The 16,304-nt window shown below is 39.9% G+C and overlaps 3 protein-coding genes across 7 annotated transcripts; all 3 read left to right on the top strand.

The window, feature by feature from the left end:
- The first annotated feature begins 330 nt into the window (after positions 1–330).
- On the top strand, positions 331–4,211 carry LOC125902577 (UDP-glucuronosyltransferase 2C1-like). 3 transcript variants are annotated; one of them, XM_049599045.1, is made up of 3 exons: positions 331–527; positions 1,232–1,404; positions 2,085–4,211. In XM_049599045.1, the coding sequence occupies exons 2-3, from the start codon at positions 1,342–1,344 to the stop codon at positions 3,666–3,668; spliced, it is 1,647 nt and encodes a 548-aa protein (XP_049455002.1). In that variant the 5' UTR covers positions 331–527; positions 1,232–1,341; the 3' UTR covers positions 3,669–4,211. The 3 variants fall into 3 exon arrangements, with proteins under 3 accessions (XP_049455002.1, XP_049455012.1, XP_049455021.1); XM_049599055.1 differs by having other exon boundaries at positions 332–527; positions 1,232–1,304; positions 2,085–4,210; XM_049599064.1 differs by lacking the exon at positions 1,232–1,404 and having other exon boundaries at positions 332–527; positions 2,085–4,210.
- A 113-nt stretch (positions 4,212–4,324) lies between these two features.
- Positions 4,325–8,661, top strand: LOC125902593 (UDP-glucuronosyltransferase 2A2-like). Of its 3 annotated transcripts, none has more exons than XM_049599077.1 (2): positions 4,325–4,477; positions 6,404–8,661. In XM_049599077.1, exon 2 carries the CDS (start codon positions 6,430–6,432, stop codon positions 8,005–8,007), a length of 1,578 nt encoding a protein of 525 aa, XP_049455034.1. In that variant the 5' UTR covers positions 4,325–4,477; positions 6,404–6,429; the 3' UTR covers positions 8,008–8,661. The 3 variants fall into 3 exon arrangements, with proteins under 3 accessions (XP_049455034.1, XP_049455042.1, XP_049455050.1); XM_049599085.1 differs by lacking the exon at positions 4,325–4,477 and adding an exon at positions 5,740–5,870; XM_049599093.1 differs by lacking the exon at positions 4,325–4,477 and adding an exon at positions 5,807–5,932.
- A 248-nt stretch (positions 8,662–8,909) lies between these two features.
- LOC125902615 (UDP-glucuronosyltransferase 2A1-like) lies at positions 8,910–13,347 on the top strand. Its single transcript, XM_049599103.1, has 2 exons — positions 8,910–8,999; positions 11,489–13,347. Exon 2 carries the CDS (start codon positions 11,496–11,498, stop codon positions 13,068–13,070), a length of 1,575 nt encoding a protein of 524 aa, XP_049455060.1. The 5' UTR covers positions 8,910–8,999; positions 11,489–11,495; the 3' UTR covers positions 13,071–13,347.
- The last annotated feature ends 2,957 nt before the right edge of the window (positions 13,348–16,304 follow it).

Here is a 16,304-nt window from a genome sequence, read left to right as displayed (position 1 = left end):
GTTCTCTGAGATCACAGAAGTCAGAATAAAGACTGGAACAAAGCCAGAGCAGATTGATATTAGCACAATTTAAATGACATTAATGTGCAGCCTGTTGTGTAATCCTTTAGTCACTGCCAAGAGACAAAGTGATAGTAAGATCGCCATCTTGTGTTGGGCTGGTCTAATGAGGTCAGTGCTTGGATTAAATAAACAGCCAGGTCACTTTAATGATGATGAACGACTGTAGTCACAGAGTCACGAGCGCTTATTGAAGCACAGACATTAAATTCAATAAACCGAAAATGATCCATGAATGATGAACCATGATCCTGGTTATTTTAACACATGCCAATAATTCTAGATGATATTACACTGATCCTGTCAATCATTAACTTCCTTATCACGGTAGTTGCACGCAACATTCCCTGCACAATCCGGAACTTCTCCTTTCCGGGTTGTTGAAGTCGTTAGATGTATTAGCGCCGTGCAAAGCAGTTCCCCCCACACCGTTACTTTATCTGTGCGGAGGAACAACACAGTCCACAGTGAGTACTAATGCATCGTGTTAACAATGTTTGAGAATAGAAATGAGAGTTTACTGCATGTTAACGGCATATAGGATGATATGTTGCTGATCAGTCTGTGGAGAGGAGGAGGGTGGTGGGTCAGGGTGCTCAAAGTCCCGCTGCAGTTTGGTATCTTGCTGTAGAAACTTGCAAGCGTTGACTATGCCGGCTGCCGGTCATGACAGCAGACTATAAACCTTGAGCTGACTGGGAAATACAGTAAAAATGAGGTTGCAATGGAAAATGATGGAGGTGTACTGTAAAAACTAAATGACACAGTGAGACACAATAGGCTACATGTCTTATAAGAGACTCCTATGTTTCCTGCAGCATGAGCAGCATCACAAGTGTTAAAGGGGAACTCCACCCACTGTCAAAATTCATGTGTTATTACTATACTCCAGGAGTTAGCAACCTTTACTTTCAAAAGAGCCATTTTTTGACCAAAATGATTAGAAAAAAAATCTGTTTATAGCTGCAAAACATATTAGAGCTTTCTATAAAGATAGCACAGCCAATTAAGCCTAAATAATAGGTCTAGATGTGCATTCATTAATATGTTTTACCACAAGGTGACGACTCTGCAGTAGGCTCTATGATTATTTGGTACTTTTTTTGCAGCATTGGTGCTAAAAGCAAACAAACCTGTCCACACCCTAATAAATATTCTGTTTTCCTTCAAGGCTTCCTGTTTTGGATTCAGAATCCGTGCAATGAGCCACTGCTATCGAGGTTTGGCAAAATTTAGAGGAAAAGGTACAAGGCCATAGACGATCAACACACATTTTAGCTGATGAAATGTTTTAACATTTTTCTTATTCGGTGTATAGGCTGCGCATTTTTACAGTTGGAGAATGTAAGTACTTCTTAAGGTTTACAATGATGATAAATGAAAATTAAAATGGTAAAAAAATATTGTTATTTATTGACATATTTTTTTGTCAAAGCCACAGGGAGCCACTGGAGAGGGGTCGCAAATTGGCTACCCCTGCTATAGTAGACAGTCCAAAAACACAGTCAAAATTAACAACTCTCTCTTCAATTCAAACGCTTGAGAGCTAAAACTATTTTTTTTATCATATAGGGTGTAAAGTCTGGAGCTGCTCCATTGCCAGTGATTTGGGAAACATGCTATACATGACATTGAGAGCATCCGTGGGAATGTTTAGAGTATATGGGTACATTTTCTGTTTCAGAACTGAGATCACTGCCATAGAATTAGGTCATCTGGGTATATATAAGAAACATACTATGGATCCATGAAATCAGGCTCCCATTCATTGTCTAAGGAGCAGCTACAGACTTGATACCCTATGACATCACAAGTTTAAAACTTACTTCTGTGGTTTCTGGCTTTCAGAGAGAGTAGCCCATGTTCACAAATACTGATCGAACTTTCCTGGGCCATCGAAATAACACATTGGAATTCTTAATTTAGGTGGTGTTCCCCTTTAAGAAAGTTTTTATTTTTAAAGTTATTTTGAAATGAACACATTTCCACCATAGTCAATTGATTGTCCACTGTCTTTGTTTCAGATGAGGCTGATCCATTGCTGCACTGCTTTGCTGCTGCTCGTCCTCATTCCCAGAGCCTGTCAAGGTGGCAACATCTTGGTCTTTCCCATTGAGGGCAGCCACTGGATAAACATGGATATCCTACTTCAAGCTTTGCACGCAAGAGGACACAATATAACTCTTCTGCGTTCCAGCAAAAGCTGGTACATCAAGGATAAAGCCTCTTATTACAGTACTTATACAGTTCAGGTGGAGCGGAGCTTAGATCAGAAGTTCATTACAGAACTCGTATCCAAGGTCATTAAATTTGACAGGGGGGCTCTTCCCTTGATAAGTTTTCTCCACATTACTGTAGGAATGTTAGGCACGTTTGTTGAAGCTCATGGGGCCATAGCTGAATATGTATCAGCAATGCTAGATGACCAAGAGTTGATGAGCATTCTGAAAGACAGCAAGTTTGACCTGGTACTCACCGACCCCTGCTGGGGCGGTGGAGTCATTTTGGCCAAATATTTGAACCTTCCTTTGGTTTATAATGTGCGGTGGCTAATAGCTGGGGAGGGTCATTTAGCCATTGCTCCTTCACCTTTATCATACATTCCTATAACAGGAACTGGATTCACTGATAAGATGACCTTTTTTCAAAGGGTTAAAAATGTCATGATGCATGTAATTACCCAAACACAAAGTCAAATGGTGATTAAGTTAGTATACCAGGAACTGTGTGACAAATATCTTGGGCCTGATAATGAATTTAATGAGTTAATGCTTGATGCAGACATTTGGCTGATGAGAGTGGACTTTGTGTTTGAGTTCCCTCGTCCCACCATGCCTAACGTCGTCTATATGGGAGGGTTCCAGTGTAAACCTGCAAAACCTCTTCCTGAACACCTGGAGGAGTTCATGCAGAGTTCTGGAGAGCATGGAGTCATCCTGATGTCTCTGGGGACATTTGTGACTGACCTTCCTGCTGACCTAACAGACTACATCGCTGCAGCTTTTGCTAAATTACCTCAGAAAGTCATCTGGAGACATAAAGGTGACAGGCCGGCCAGTGTGGGCAACAACACTTTAATAGTAGACTGGATGCCACAGAATGACCTTTTAGGACATCCCAAGATGAAACTCTTTGTGGCTCATGGAGGAACTAACGGAGTTCAAGAAGCTATTTATCACGGAGTCCCAGTTGTGGGTCTGCCCTTGTTTTTCGACCAATACGACAACCTGCTGCGTCTTCAAGAGAGAGGAGCTGCTAAGATTCTCTCCATCAAAACAGTGGACCAAGACGACAACTTCCTGAGGGTCATACAGGAAGTCCTGAATGAGCCCTCCTACACAGTGAACATGCAGAGACTCTCCAGGCTGCACAGAGATCAGCCAATAACACCACTGGAGAACGCCCTCTTCTGGATAGAGTTTGTCATCAGACACAAAGGTGCAGCTCACCTGAAAGCAGCGTCTTACAGAATGCCCTGGTACTCCTACCACTCTGTTGATGTGTTTTTGTTCCTGGCTGGAGCTGTGCTGCTTGTGCTTTTCACCACTGTCATTTTCATCAGGTGTGTATATACTACAATGTGTAAACGTAAAGTGAAACGTGACTAATCATTCAAGGGAAATACGTTTTGTATTTTTTTTTAAAAGCATCAATATCTAAACTGATATGGAGTTTAGTGTAAAAGATCAATGTAAGGTTTGTTTAAATGCCCATATGCAACATTTTGGCAGATGCGCAGCAATGACATTGTATGCTATTTTAATTTGTTTTATCATAAGTATTTACATGTACTGAACTGATGTTAAGACCTTTTTTTAACCAAGACTACAAGTACTAGAAATGAATGTAAATATGAATGTAAATTGAGTTATATTTGTCCCAGTGGGAATATTTGTGACCTGTATTTGACCTTTGTTCAGGGGCAATGGCAGGACTGTCCCTAATACCTAATGTCTTTAGGTATTATGAGATAGCAGGGGCTCACAGTCACAAAAAAGAGCCCACATTTGGGGTTAAAACCTGCCTTTTATCTCAGTTGTCATTTCATGTAGCTAAATGTAACTCTGTGAAAAAACAACCACTGAAAGAGATTTAACAGACGTTGATTGTTTAGGTCTGATTTATCCTGGAGAAGATAAAAAATGTTTTCTGACACATTTCTGTGTGTTGTGAGTCATTTTCAGTTTTACACCTCCAGCCACTAGGTGGTGCATGTTTCCCTTGACGTAACTGGTGTAGATGTCCTTAAGAAGGTCATTGCAATCAGCCTCAGGTGTTGCTGCTTTGTGTGGAGTGAGAAAGCTACAGTTTTTGAATGTGCTCCTGCCACACTTAGTCACAACTTTTTTTTTTAATCCCAAGTTTGTGGTTTGTACATTTGAGAAGGAATTATTTGAAACTACTGGACCTGCAAATGGTAAGCTGTGAGGAAATATACAATAAATCTGTTTGTTTATCTTCAAATTGGGTATTTACTGTAGGCACATGTCACTACCAAATCTCACAGTAGTATAGATAACAACTACTGCCCTCTATTATAGCTGTTGTAAAAGCATGTTTTACTTTGTCCAATAAACATGTTTGCGAAGAGGTGGAGTTCACCTTAAGGGTGTGCACAGGACTGTGTGGGAACTGTAATTATATAGGCATGATCACTGCCTGCCTTTTATTACAAATCCAAAGCTCATCTTAGAGTAATCTTAGGTCAAAGTGTTGTTTCAGATTTCTTCAGTTCTAATATAATATCTTATGTCAGTGTGACCGTGGTAAAGACAACACTTTCCTGTAGATTGCTGTGAAGCTTTGCCTCACTGCACCACAATGAGTTCCTTGAAGAGTTAATACTTAAGTGTAGTTAAGCTCAGCAGGACTGCTGTGACGCAAAGGCCAGGCAAATATGTTACATTAGAAAAAAAAAAAAAAAGGAAGTGGTTTTATCAGCCTCACTTGTTTTTCAACACTCCTGTTGCACAGTCCCGCCTAAACAACATGCAGTAAGAGTCAAGTGAAGTTGAAAGGGATTTAATGTAAATTTGCTATTAATAGATTTGTTTCTCTCATGTTAGTGACGTGTTAGTCACGTTTCACATCAATAAAGTTCAGAATCTTTCTAAATCAGGTCCATACTTTTGAGCATTATGTGCACAAGAAGACATATGTAAGAAATTTAATGTTAGATTTTTCTGTACTACTGCTGTTTGATATATAACACATGCAGTATATTTATGTGAGTTGTTATTTTATACTGAACTACTGGCATTCACTGCTTGTGAGGTGTTTGTATAAATGTTTCTGCACGAATGTCACACTTAATGTGTCATAGCAAATGTGGTTAAGGTGTTAAATCAGTGTTCTTTTTGGACTGCTCAATCAGGTGGTATTATGTACCATCCAAATGACACTATACTATATGTGGTGCGGATACTGTTTAAAATCCATTGACATAAATAAAAAGAAACAAGTTTTCCACTATTTGTTGTCTTTGTATTTTAAGACATCAGTTCTAATATATAAAGTCCCCCTGCATTTGACTTTGGTGCACCGATTGTGTGAAAGATAAAATACAAAGCAGACCACGTATGTATATGCATTACAGTAATGCTTTCCTGTTCATTACCCTGCAGCTAGAAGCTGCCCTAGCGAGAGACAACAATCTTTTCCAACTGACTCTGAGGGTGTGACAAAAACCAGGAAGTGTCTCATTGCCACACTGGTTTGACATAAAGCTCTTCAGTGGTCTGTTTAGTTTTGTTTGGGTTCAGCTGTCTGGCGAGAGAGATTGTTACATGAGTGCCGGAGGAGTTTTCACTGTAAGCTTGACATTTAAATATTTATTTTTTAAGAGAAGACAGAGATCCATGCGAAGAGGATTGTAAGTGGTGTTAAGCACAGTAAGGGAAACATACGTTTCTAGTTTTAACCAGCTGATGTTATTGAATCATGTCCATTGTTAAAAGATTAGAAATATGTGCATGGGATTTAATGCATGCGGGATTATGTGTTTTCTTAGATGGAAGCTCTTGAATACTTCTTTCAACCAGAACACGTTTCCAGTTGTAAAAACACTGCTGCTAAGAGAGATTGGGGTTAAAAAAAAAACCATGCATGCGGAGCTGTTGGCACCAAACAGCACTCTAATTTCCTCAGAGAGGCCCCATGTGCTACATCCACGTGACAGCTGTCAGAATGCATTTTTCCACTCAAATAGAAAGACAATTGAAAGGAGCCTCATTGTAGCTCCCTTTTGTGGGCAGCCTGGTATATCAGTTGTCTTTGTGCACACATTTCCTGGATTGCGTAAGTAACAGCTTCTCTCCCCCCCCCTGTTGTACTTGTATTTCAGACTGCACCATTTGAGAGGATTTAAAGATGTTTTTGTCGTTGGCTTCCATCATCTCTCTTTTGGCTGTCATTATTCCAGCAACCCACTGTGGGAAAGTTTTGGTATTTCCACATGACGGAAGCCACTGGGTGAACATGAGAGTACTTGTTGAGGAGCTGCATTCAAGGGGACACACAGTGACTGTCATTCGGGCTGCAGATAGCTGGTACATCAGTGAAACGTCTCCACATTACCATACTCTCACAGTGGACATTGCCGGTGGTGGAGATGAGGATTTTTTTCGTCTCTTTGTCTCTGAAGTTATTAAAATCAAACAAAGCAAGGGGTCTGTGTGGGCCCGTTTTGCTTTAGACATGGAGCTAAAAGACAAGTTCTTTGAATTGCACAAGAAAATCTGTGAAGTGGTTGTGTACATATTTGAAAACACAGTGCTGATGAAGTCCTTGCAAGATGCGAAGTATGATGTGGTTTTGACTGACCCTGCTAACGGAGGAGGAGTAATGCTGGCTCACTATCTGGGATTGCCATTAGTGTTTAACGCAAGATGGACTGTTCATGGTGAAGCCCATTTTGCTATTGCACCCTCTCCGCTTTCCTATGTCCCGCTTCCTCCTTCAGAGTTAACAGATCAGATGACTTTCTATGAGAGAATCAAAAATGTAGTTTTCTACACCATGAGGATGCATCTGTACAAGCAGGTAGTTGGGCCACATTATTCTGCACTGTCCAGGCGCTACTTTGGCCCAGATGTAGATTACTTCTCCCTGTTTCAGGCTGCAGACATTTGGCTGATGAGAGTGGACTTTGTGTTTGAGTTCCCTCGTCCCATCATGCCGAATATCATCCATATGGGAGGGTTTCAGTGTAAACCTGCAAAACCTCTCCCTGAACACCTTGAGGAGTTTGTGCAGAGTTCTGGAGAGCATGGAGTCATCATCATGTCTCTGGGGACACTAATTGGAGAGCTTCCCCGTGACCTAGCTGATGAGATCGCTGCAGCTTTTGCTAAATTACCTCAGAAAGTCATCTGGAGATATAAAGGAGACAAACCAGCCACTCTGGGCAACAACACTTTACTAGTCGACTGGATGCCACAGAATGACCTCCTAGGACATCCAAATGTAAAACTTTTTGTAAGTCATGGAGGAACTAACGGAATATATGAGGCTATATATCACGGGGTTCCAATCGTAGGCATTCCCATTGTCTTCGATCAAGCCGACAACCTCTCCAGACTGAGAGCAAAGGGTGTTGCAGAAGTCATGGATATTTCTGAATTGGATCGGAAAACATTTCAGACTGTCATACAGGCAGTCCTGAATGAGCCCTCCTATACAGTGAACATGCAGAGACTCTCCAGGCTGCACAGAGATCAGCCAATGAAGCCACTGGACCGCGCCATCTTCTGGATCGAGTTTGTCATGAGACACAAAGGTGCAGCTCACCTAAGAACTGAGTCCTACAGAATGCCCTGGTATTCCTACCACTCTGTTGATGTGATGCTATTTTTAATAACAGTTGTGCTACTGATTTTGTTATTATTTGCTGGGTTAATACGGTCATGCTGTAGATTGTGTTCCAAAAGAAAAGTGAAATCTGACTAACCAGTAATCCGGCTGTGATCAGTTGAAAGGAGTACATGTTTTACCTTTGAAACGTGTCTGCAAGGTGCCTAAAGTTTTCTAGAAAAATGTGTACTGTAAAAAATGAAATGTAACTCCCAGTTTTGACCACCAATGTGCAAAAGCACAATCATTACTTTATTGTTGATCTGTCTGTATGCATCAGTGTAACAATGTACCTTTTGTTTCTAACCGAATCAAAGTCTGAGAACTCACCATACTAGCAGACAAATATGATGACATGATGACAAGATACAAGTTTCAATTCTCTATACTCTGTATGGTTTTTGCCGTATACTACATTATGCTAAAATCACACTGTTGAAGGGAGGATTCTAAAACAATAAAAAGGCTTACATTGGCAATAAAAATAAACAATGTGAACCATAAGAGTGAAGAAAAATAATACACTTTTATTTCTTTTTTTCCAACCAGCATGGATTTGCCCTGCTGACAGGTTTGTTGAAATAGATCAATTAAAACAACCTGATCTACATGAGGATTTGTTGGTACCATTACCAGCCAGCAGGTGATGTTGTTGAGCCATTTACAGTATTTCCCTTGACTGTTAAACACCAGCTATTTTATAATTTGACATTTTTCAGATGACAATAGGAGCATTTTGAGCCACATAACAAAGCTATCATAAAGGCATGTTGCTGTAGCATTTTTAAAGGGAATTATGTAATTGCAATAAAATGACCTGAATTATTATCACAATCTTAACCTTTAATGTGACTAAACTGTTGAAACACAGGATAATAATCCTGGTTGTTTTTTTTTTAAGATATTGAGTTTTATTACGGCTATAGAGTCACACAATGACTTTTACTCCCCTTTCCTTATCACCTGGGCATTTAAGAAACCGCTACTGCAGTACCAAAGTCCTGCTAAGATTAGAACCTTGAAGGACTACGACGTGTTTTACCCTCTGGCAAAGGAGAATATTGAAAAACACACTGTGTGCCAAAAAGGTAATACTGGATTTCTTTAATCTTTTTGCCAATATAAAAGACTGATAGCTGTCAATTTGAGCTACTGGGTTTAACCAAAAGTTCATTTTTAACATTTAATTTTTTATTTTTCATTTTATTTTTAGCATTCAATATATTTCTCCAGTGCTTTAGATTCTCTCAGCTGTACAGGTTACTCACTTGTTAGCCCTTACTGCAAGTAAAAATGTTAAAAAGGCTTGCATATGAACAAAAATTGAGTTACTGTACGGTATATAGCATCATACATCAATAATTAGGTTAAATCAGCAGGCTTTACATACTACAGCAAAACTATTAAAAGCAAAACAATGTGAGAAGGAATCTTCACCCACAAAATGACAATTTGACAATGTATTACTCACCACACGTTACCTTGAATTCATAAAAAAAAAAATTGTTGTTTCTCTCTTGTAACACCAAAGTCCTCGTTCATATAACTACAGGGTAATCAATAATGAAGCCAACAGTCAGTGCAGGTCAAATTGCCCTAACAGGCGTTTATTATAAAAGCAATTAAAAGTTAGTGTTGCTGCAGGGGGGTGAGGTGCACCAGTCTATAGGCCGGTGCACTTGAAGTATACTGTATGTAGATAACCAAAAATACACACAAAATAAACCCATTTTCCAACAGAAAAACACCCAAACTACTACCAGTGACACAGTAAACCTTAATTATATCACCACAACTCAACTGGTGAACTCCTACTGCACCAGCCACTCCCTTGAGCCGAGGTCGACACCAGCTGCAGCACTAACAGATAAAACCATATATTAGGTTCAGTTTATTAAAATACAAATAAAACAATTTACAGTGAATAACATAAAATAATATAAAATAAAGGACAATCAGCCCTTTTCCTGTGAATTGAACAAAACGCATTAATCTTCATCCAACCGCAGGCAAACATTTTTTAATATTAAAAGACACCCATACCTTTCCTCTGCCACTTTCCCTGGACTGTTAGGACCCTTTCCAAAAAGAAACAATAAGTTATTGGCAGACCCATATTTTGTAATTGTCATTTTTGCAATTAAAAATACAACAACTCCAATATTAACGCTTAAAAAAACAATGCCTCAGGGTGTGTTTGCACCTCTATGCTACCTTCATCTTCTAACCGCTTCATCCTCTTGAGGGTCGCGGGGGGGCTGGAGCCTATCCCAGCTGACATCGGGCGAGAGGCAGGGTACACCCTGGACAGGTCGCCAGACTATCGCAGGGCTGACACATAGAGACAAACCTCTACGCTACCTTAACAATAAAATCTATTTCAAACACAAGGTGTGTTTGGCCCATCAGGCAAGTACAGGAGTGATCACAGAGACTGAGGCTCACACACCTGTGCACCTTGAGCCTCTTAACAGCTCAGGTGCTCTCACCTTGACTAGTCAAATTTTGCCTGGGTCTGACAGTCCCCCTGCTACACTCTCTTGTCTCCATGCTGAATGGAGAATCCAAAAAGGGCATTCTTTATGAACTGAAGTAAATGGGCACCATGTTGAACAACAGCAAAACTATATCAAAACATAAATTCACAAACTCTCACACAGCTCGTTCAGTATCATCCAAGTGTAATTTATCCAGTCATGCTCAGACTCGGTAGCCTACTTCCCAACCACATGCAATTTCATGAAAACCTTGTAATTCAAGGGTTAAGTGTGTAGGATTTTAGTGGCCCTATCTAGACCCAGTGCTTGATTTGTCCGTTCTGGGCTACTGTAGAACAACATGGTGGACTCTGTGAGAGAGGACCTGCTCTGTATGTGTAGTAGATTTAAACGGTTCATTCCAAGGTAAGGAAGAACGTCTTATCTTCAGATGATTATAAATTAATGAAAGCATAGTTGTGAATATTATACACTATTTCTGCCGATGGATGCACCTGAATCCTGCGCACTGGACCTATAAAACATGTCAGTACAGTCTCCTTGCACAGTCAAGTAGCGGGCCTGAGCACACGCGTGCTTTTGAACTCTGATCAATCCGAGCTCATATGCACGTGTGTGCTCACAGCACGCTCAGAGTGCCACTTGTAGACCAAAAATGCATGTGTTTGGTGCTCAGCATACAACAAATGAGACTTGGATTATGATTCATGAGTTACGTGATTGTTCTCAAATGGATGTTTTGATAAAGGGTTGCTGTTGTTAAACGCAGTCGCCAATGACTTTAGTTCATCAAGGATTTTCTTTGTTTTTGGATTCTTAGTTCACTGTGGAGGCATGAGAGAAAAACAGTATTTTCTTTACAAATTCAATGCAAAATACAGTGAGTGATGTACAAATGGTACTTTTGTGGTTGAGGTATTGTAAAGGATTATAAAACTGAAAAGACTGAGGGTAAACAGCAGAATTTTCATTGACAAATCAGTGATAGAAACCTCATTCTGTATATTTAAGAAAATGTAGTGTTTTGCTAAAAAAGTATGCATTTGCTAAGATAAAATATGCTTGCTTTCCAACTTTAGAATAAAAATGCATTCCACCTGGATCGGGATCACTCTCTTCTTGCTCTGTCCAACTGTGATTTATGGTGGGAAGGTTCTCGTTTTTCCAGTGGATGGGAGCCACTGGGTGAACATGAAAATCATTATTGAGGAACTACACTCAAGGGGCCACCACGTTTCTGTTGTGCGATCATCAGACAGCTGGTACATCAAGGAAACCTCCCCGTCCTATACTTCCATTACACTCGATGCAGAATCTGGATTTGATGAAGAATTTTTAACTGCATTTGTGACCCAGTTGCTGGAAATCCAGAGGGGAGGGAAGTCTGCCTGGACGCGTTTCAAACTGGAGATGGAAATGGCACAAAAGTCTGCTGAGATGCATGTGAAAACAAGCGAAATGCTTGAGCTGCTTTTTGAGAATAAAGATCTGATGCAGTCTCTACGGGATGCCAAATATGATCTTGTCCTTACAGATCCTGTTACACCAATAGGTGTTGTATTTGCCCGCTACCTAAGATTGCCTCTTGTTTACAATGTGAGATGGACTAGTCAAGGTGAAGGTCATTTTTCAATCGCACCCTCTCCTCTGTCTTACATCCCTATTGTAGGGACTGAGCTCCCAGATAAAATGAGCTTTCTTCAGAGAGTTCTCAACGTAATTGCTTTTGGCTTTGGAGAGTATCAGATAGCACAGTATGTTTTACCATATTATGCTGGCATAATTGATAAATATTTAGGTCCAGACACAGACTTTTTAACCCTCTTTGCAACAGCAGACATCTGGCTGATGAGAGTGGACTTTGTGTTTGAGTTCCCTCGTCCCACCATGCCTAATGTCGTCTATATGGGAGGGTTCCAGTGTAAACCTGCAAAACCTCTTCCTGAACACTTTGAGGAGTTTGTGCAGAGTTCTGGAGAGCATGGAGTCATCATCATGTCTCTGGGGACACTAATTGGAGAGCTTCCCCGTGACCTAGCTGATGAGATCGCTGCAGCTTTTGCTAAATTACCTCAGAAAGTCATCTGGAGACATAAAGGAGACAAACCAGCCACTCTGGGCAACAACACTTTACTAGTCGACTGGATGCCACAGAACGATCTCCTAGGACATCCCAAGACAAAACTATTCGTGGCTCATGGAGGAACAAACGGTGTTCAAGAAGCAATCTACCACGGAGTTCCTATCTTGGGACTTCCTTTGATTTTTGATCAGCATGATAATCTATTAAGAATTGAAGTGAGAGGAGCAGGGAAGTTAATTGATATTTTTAGTATGAATGAAGACATATTCTTTCAGGGTGTTCAGGAAGTCCTGAATGAGCCCTCCTACAGGATGAACATGGAGAGACTCTCCAGGCTGCACAGAGATCTGCCAATGAAGCCGCTAGATACCGCCATCTTCTGGATAGAGTTTGTCATGAGACACAAAGGTGCAGCTCACCTGAGAACTGAGTCCTACAGAATGCCCTGGTATTCCTACCACTCTGTTGATGTGATGCTGTTCTTAGCTGGAGTTGTACTGATTATTCTGGGCACCTTTGCTGCCTTAATAAGGTGTTTATGCTCCCTGTGTCTGAGAAGAAAAGGTAAACGTAACTAAAAAAAAAAAAAAAAAATCAAAGTAGCAATCGCAATTAAATCTAAACCATAAATGGTGTTGCTATTTCACCAACCTGGTAATCTGGATAAACAAACATGTTTCATCTTCGGCATGCAGTTTTTCTTGGCAGGTTGGCAAGTACATTATTTTGAAAAAATAACCAATGTACAGTGACTTGGCCACTTCAGGGGGAACATAATAAAAGCATTTACAAAGATATGTGTGAACTGGTCATGAGTTTGTCCTCTTTAATTAGCACACAATGGAAATAGCCTTTGCATATGTTTGTAGCTTTTTTCTCTCTTAGCTCCACTGATCTTCAAGACTTTTCAGCTTTAGTCTCACACTGTAGCACAGCATACTTAGATTTCCCATTTTTAAACGACTACATTCTTTCCTTGATGTTGCACAGTATTGGGGATTCATGTTTTGAGCTACAAGTGTAGGCTTGTATGGATTTAAACATATCCTATTTCACACACAAAGATTAGAGTGACACACCAGGGCTATTCTGGACCCTTAAATGCTTAAATCCTTTCTTTAAATAAATCTTGAGGTGTGTTTTTTACCTGGATAATTTTGTAATATGGACTATTTTTGATACCTCGACCTTAGTTATTTATACAACATATAAGATTACATTAATTCCAGTGTTGATGAGGAACGTCTCTCACTTTAGTCTGATCGTCTGGTTTTGAGATTTCATTCATGTTAATGTGTTGAAATAATGGATGCTGAAATTCTAGGAATTATTATTTACACATGGAGCTGCACATTTTAGAAATAACGATGTTCAAGTGATTTTGAATTCTAATCACTGATACAGGATTTTTTTTCTCATGCCTCTTTGACTGATCCCTCATGAGGGAAAGGTGAGCGTGTATGTCATCGTCAGAAACAAATTAGGGTCATTAATAGTGTAAGGTACTGTTAGCTTGCTTCCCTTTATCAAACCAGTATGGGGTGTAGGTGTAATATTAGCTCATAATAATGTGGTGCAGCCATCTCCACCTTAACATAACAAAAGAACAACTGACTCACGACTGGTATTAGAAATAATGTTGTATGTAAAAGTTGAGGGTGAATTCTTTGCCAAATAACAGTTGCACGTTATTTATGACTTTGGATCTGGAACCTTGTAATATAATATCTGTAGCTTAGGATGAGTTGCTATTTTGTTAAAGTCTCCCGTTGCCCCTAAAGCTGTCCCGTAACATTTGGACAGAGGTATGTCTCTGGAGACTTTTGTAGGTGAAATCCTTGTAACAAAAAGTCAGTAAGCTGCAGCATTTGCCAAATTACCTCTGAAAGCCTTAAGAGTTATAGGCTGGCTCCTCTGGGCAAGAATAGTTTACCGTCAAGGTCATGCAAACAGTTCATTATTCATAAAAGAAAGGAAAGTAGTTCAAGACTCTATTGAGTCCCAGTTTTAGCTTTTCATTTGTTTTTTGCCGATGAATGTGACACCCTGCTGTGTCTAAAAGTGAGGGGAGTGGAGTGGATAAAGACAACAACTTCCTCAGGGCCATACAGAAAGTCCTGAATAAGCCCTCCCACAGGATGAACATGCAGGGTCTGCCCCAATTTCTACACTTAATGGGCTTAACTGGCACTTGGGCAATGTTGTAAGTAACAAGAAATAGGAGTCAGAGCTACACAACTGCTGTATGTGTCAGTTTCGTCAGACTTGAGTTGAATCTCCAGGCTGCAGAGATCAGCCAATAAAGTCTCCAAGTGAGTCTCTTCTGGATAAAGGCTGTCCTAGGATACAAAGGTGTTGCTCACCTGAGAATCTACAGACAGTCTTTGTTTCCTCTGTAGATACCGTGCTATTGTAGCAAGTGTCACACTGATCATTTTGAATTTTTTTTTTACTGAAGAGTCCTGATTAACTAACTGTCTGGCATTTATTATAAGCCCAAAATTGAAAGGATATTCCCAGTGTTTCCACTCTGTTGCTTTGAATGACAAAACTGCAGTGTTTGTAATACAAAAGATTAGTTTCTCTCCTACAGCGTGTTAGTATTTGATGCTACAGTAAACCTACTTTCACAACAGAATTGATCACACTTTAAGACAAACTCAAATTCCCAAGACTGCAGGCTTGTGAGGGTTGTATCTATTTCTTAACTAAATATCATAATGACATGACTGTACAAAATCCCTGAGGGTTTTTCTTAAATAAATAAATTCTTTTATTACAAAACAATAAAAAAAATCATACTGAAAATACTGTTACAGAATTTGTGTCTACATCCTACTATTGGCTGATTGCAGCCATGATACAAATCATCATGTACATGGTTTTACATCTCTAGCTGTCAAACAGGTAAATCATTAGGAATATCTGTTCAGTCTGAATCATCACGGTTTGGTAGGATCAGACATGCCGGGGGTCATGACCCTACATAAGTCTAGAGACATTTGCTACCCAGGAGGGAGAACAAAAGTATTTCAAGTGAAATTTCACCTTGATGGAACATTTTCATTTTTGGCACAAACACCTCATACAAACAGTACAAGTCAACTAATATTAGTCGGATCAATATCAGCTGCCAGGTGGATTCTACTTGTGTCAATATAGCTAATACAAAAGGCACAAAAAATCGTCCAGGTTAAAAATATGAAATGCTATTTTCAAGGTACAGAGTTAAAGATAAGAGAGCAGTGCTGGCTGAGATTCTCAGAGCTGCTGGCTCAAAAACACAACAAACCTTCAGTACACTCAGCTGACAGTAAAACACACAAAATGTGTCAAAGTGAAATATCACTTTGAATGAATAGTTTAACATTTTGGGGAATATGCTTATTTGCCTTTTTGCTGAGAGTTAGATGGGCAGATCGATAACCACTCTAGTGTCTGTCTGGTAAATATGAAGCTACAGTCAGCAGCCTCGGTATCTGAACTTCGCATAAAGACTGGAAAAAAGGGTGGAATGGGATAATTCACTGTTTTATGAGGGGTTTTGTGCTGGACTATTTCTTGCAGTAATTTCCTGGGGTCTCCACTGGTTGCCTGGCAACTGCTTCCATACAAGCAATAGTTCAGCACATACCTTTAAAACAGCAAATTATTGTTTTTACACTCGTACAGATCAAACTCTTGAGATATAAATGATGAATTTGGAACTTTTAGACGTGCTGGTAAGCATGTTGTTACCTTTGGACAGGGCCAGGCTAGCTGTTTCCCTCTACTTCTAGTCTTTATGCTAAGCTAACTGCCTGCTGACTGTA

Source organism: Epinephelus fuscoguttatus, linkage group LG2 (genome assembly GCF_011397635.1).
Source record: "Epinephelus fuscoguttatus linkage group LG2, E.fuscoguttatus.final_Chr_v1".
NCBI lineage: Eukaryota > Metazoa > Chordata > Actinopteri > Perciformes > Serranidae > Epinephelus > Epinephelus fuscoguttatus.
The sequence above is the reverse complement of the archived record's forward strand: the minus strand, read 5'-3'. Positions and strand labels throughout refer to the sequence as shown.

Excerpts from the sequence above, each read along its gene's own strand:
- LOC125902577 (XM_049599045.1), top strand. The coding sequence starts at position 1,342 with ATGAAATGTTTTAACATTTTTCTTATTCGGTGTATAGGCTGCGCATTT. Across the intron at positions 1,405-2,084 it reads CATTTTTACAGTTGGAGAAT|ATGAGGCTGATCCATTGCTG; the intron begins GTAAGTACTTCT and ends TCTTTGTTTCAG.
- LOC125902593 (XM_049599077.1), top strand. The coding sequence starts at position 6,430 with ATGTTTTTGTCGTTGGCTTCCATCATCTCTCTTTTGGCTGTCATTATT.
- LOC125902615 (XM_049599103.1), top strand. The coding sequence starts at position 11,496 with ATGCATTCCACCTGGATCGGGATCACTCTCTTCTTGCTCTGTCCAACT.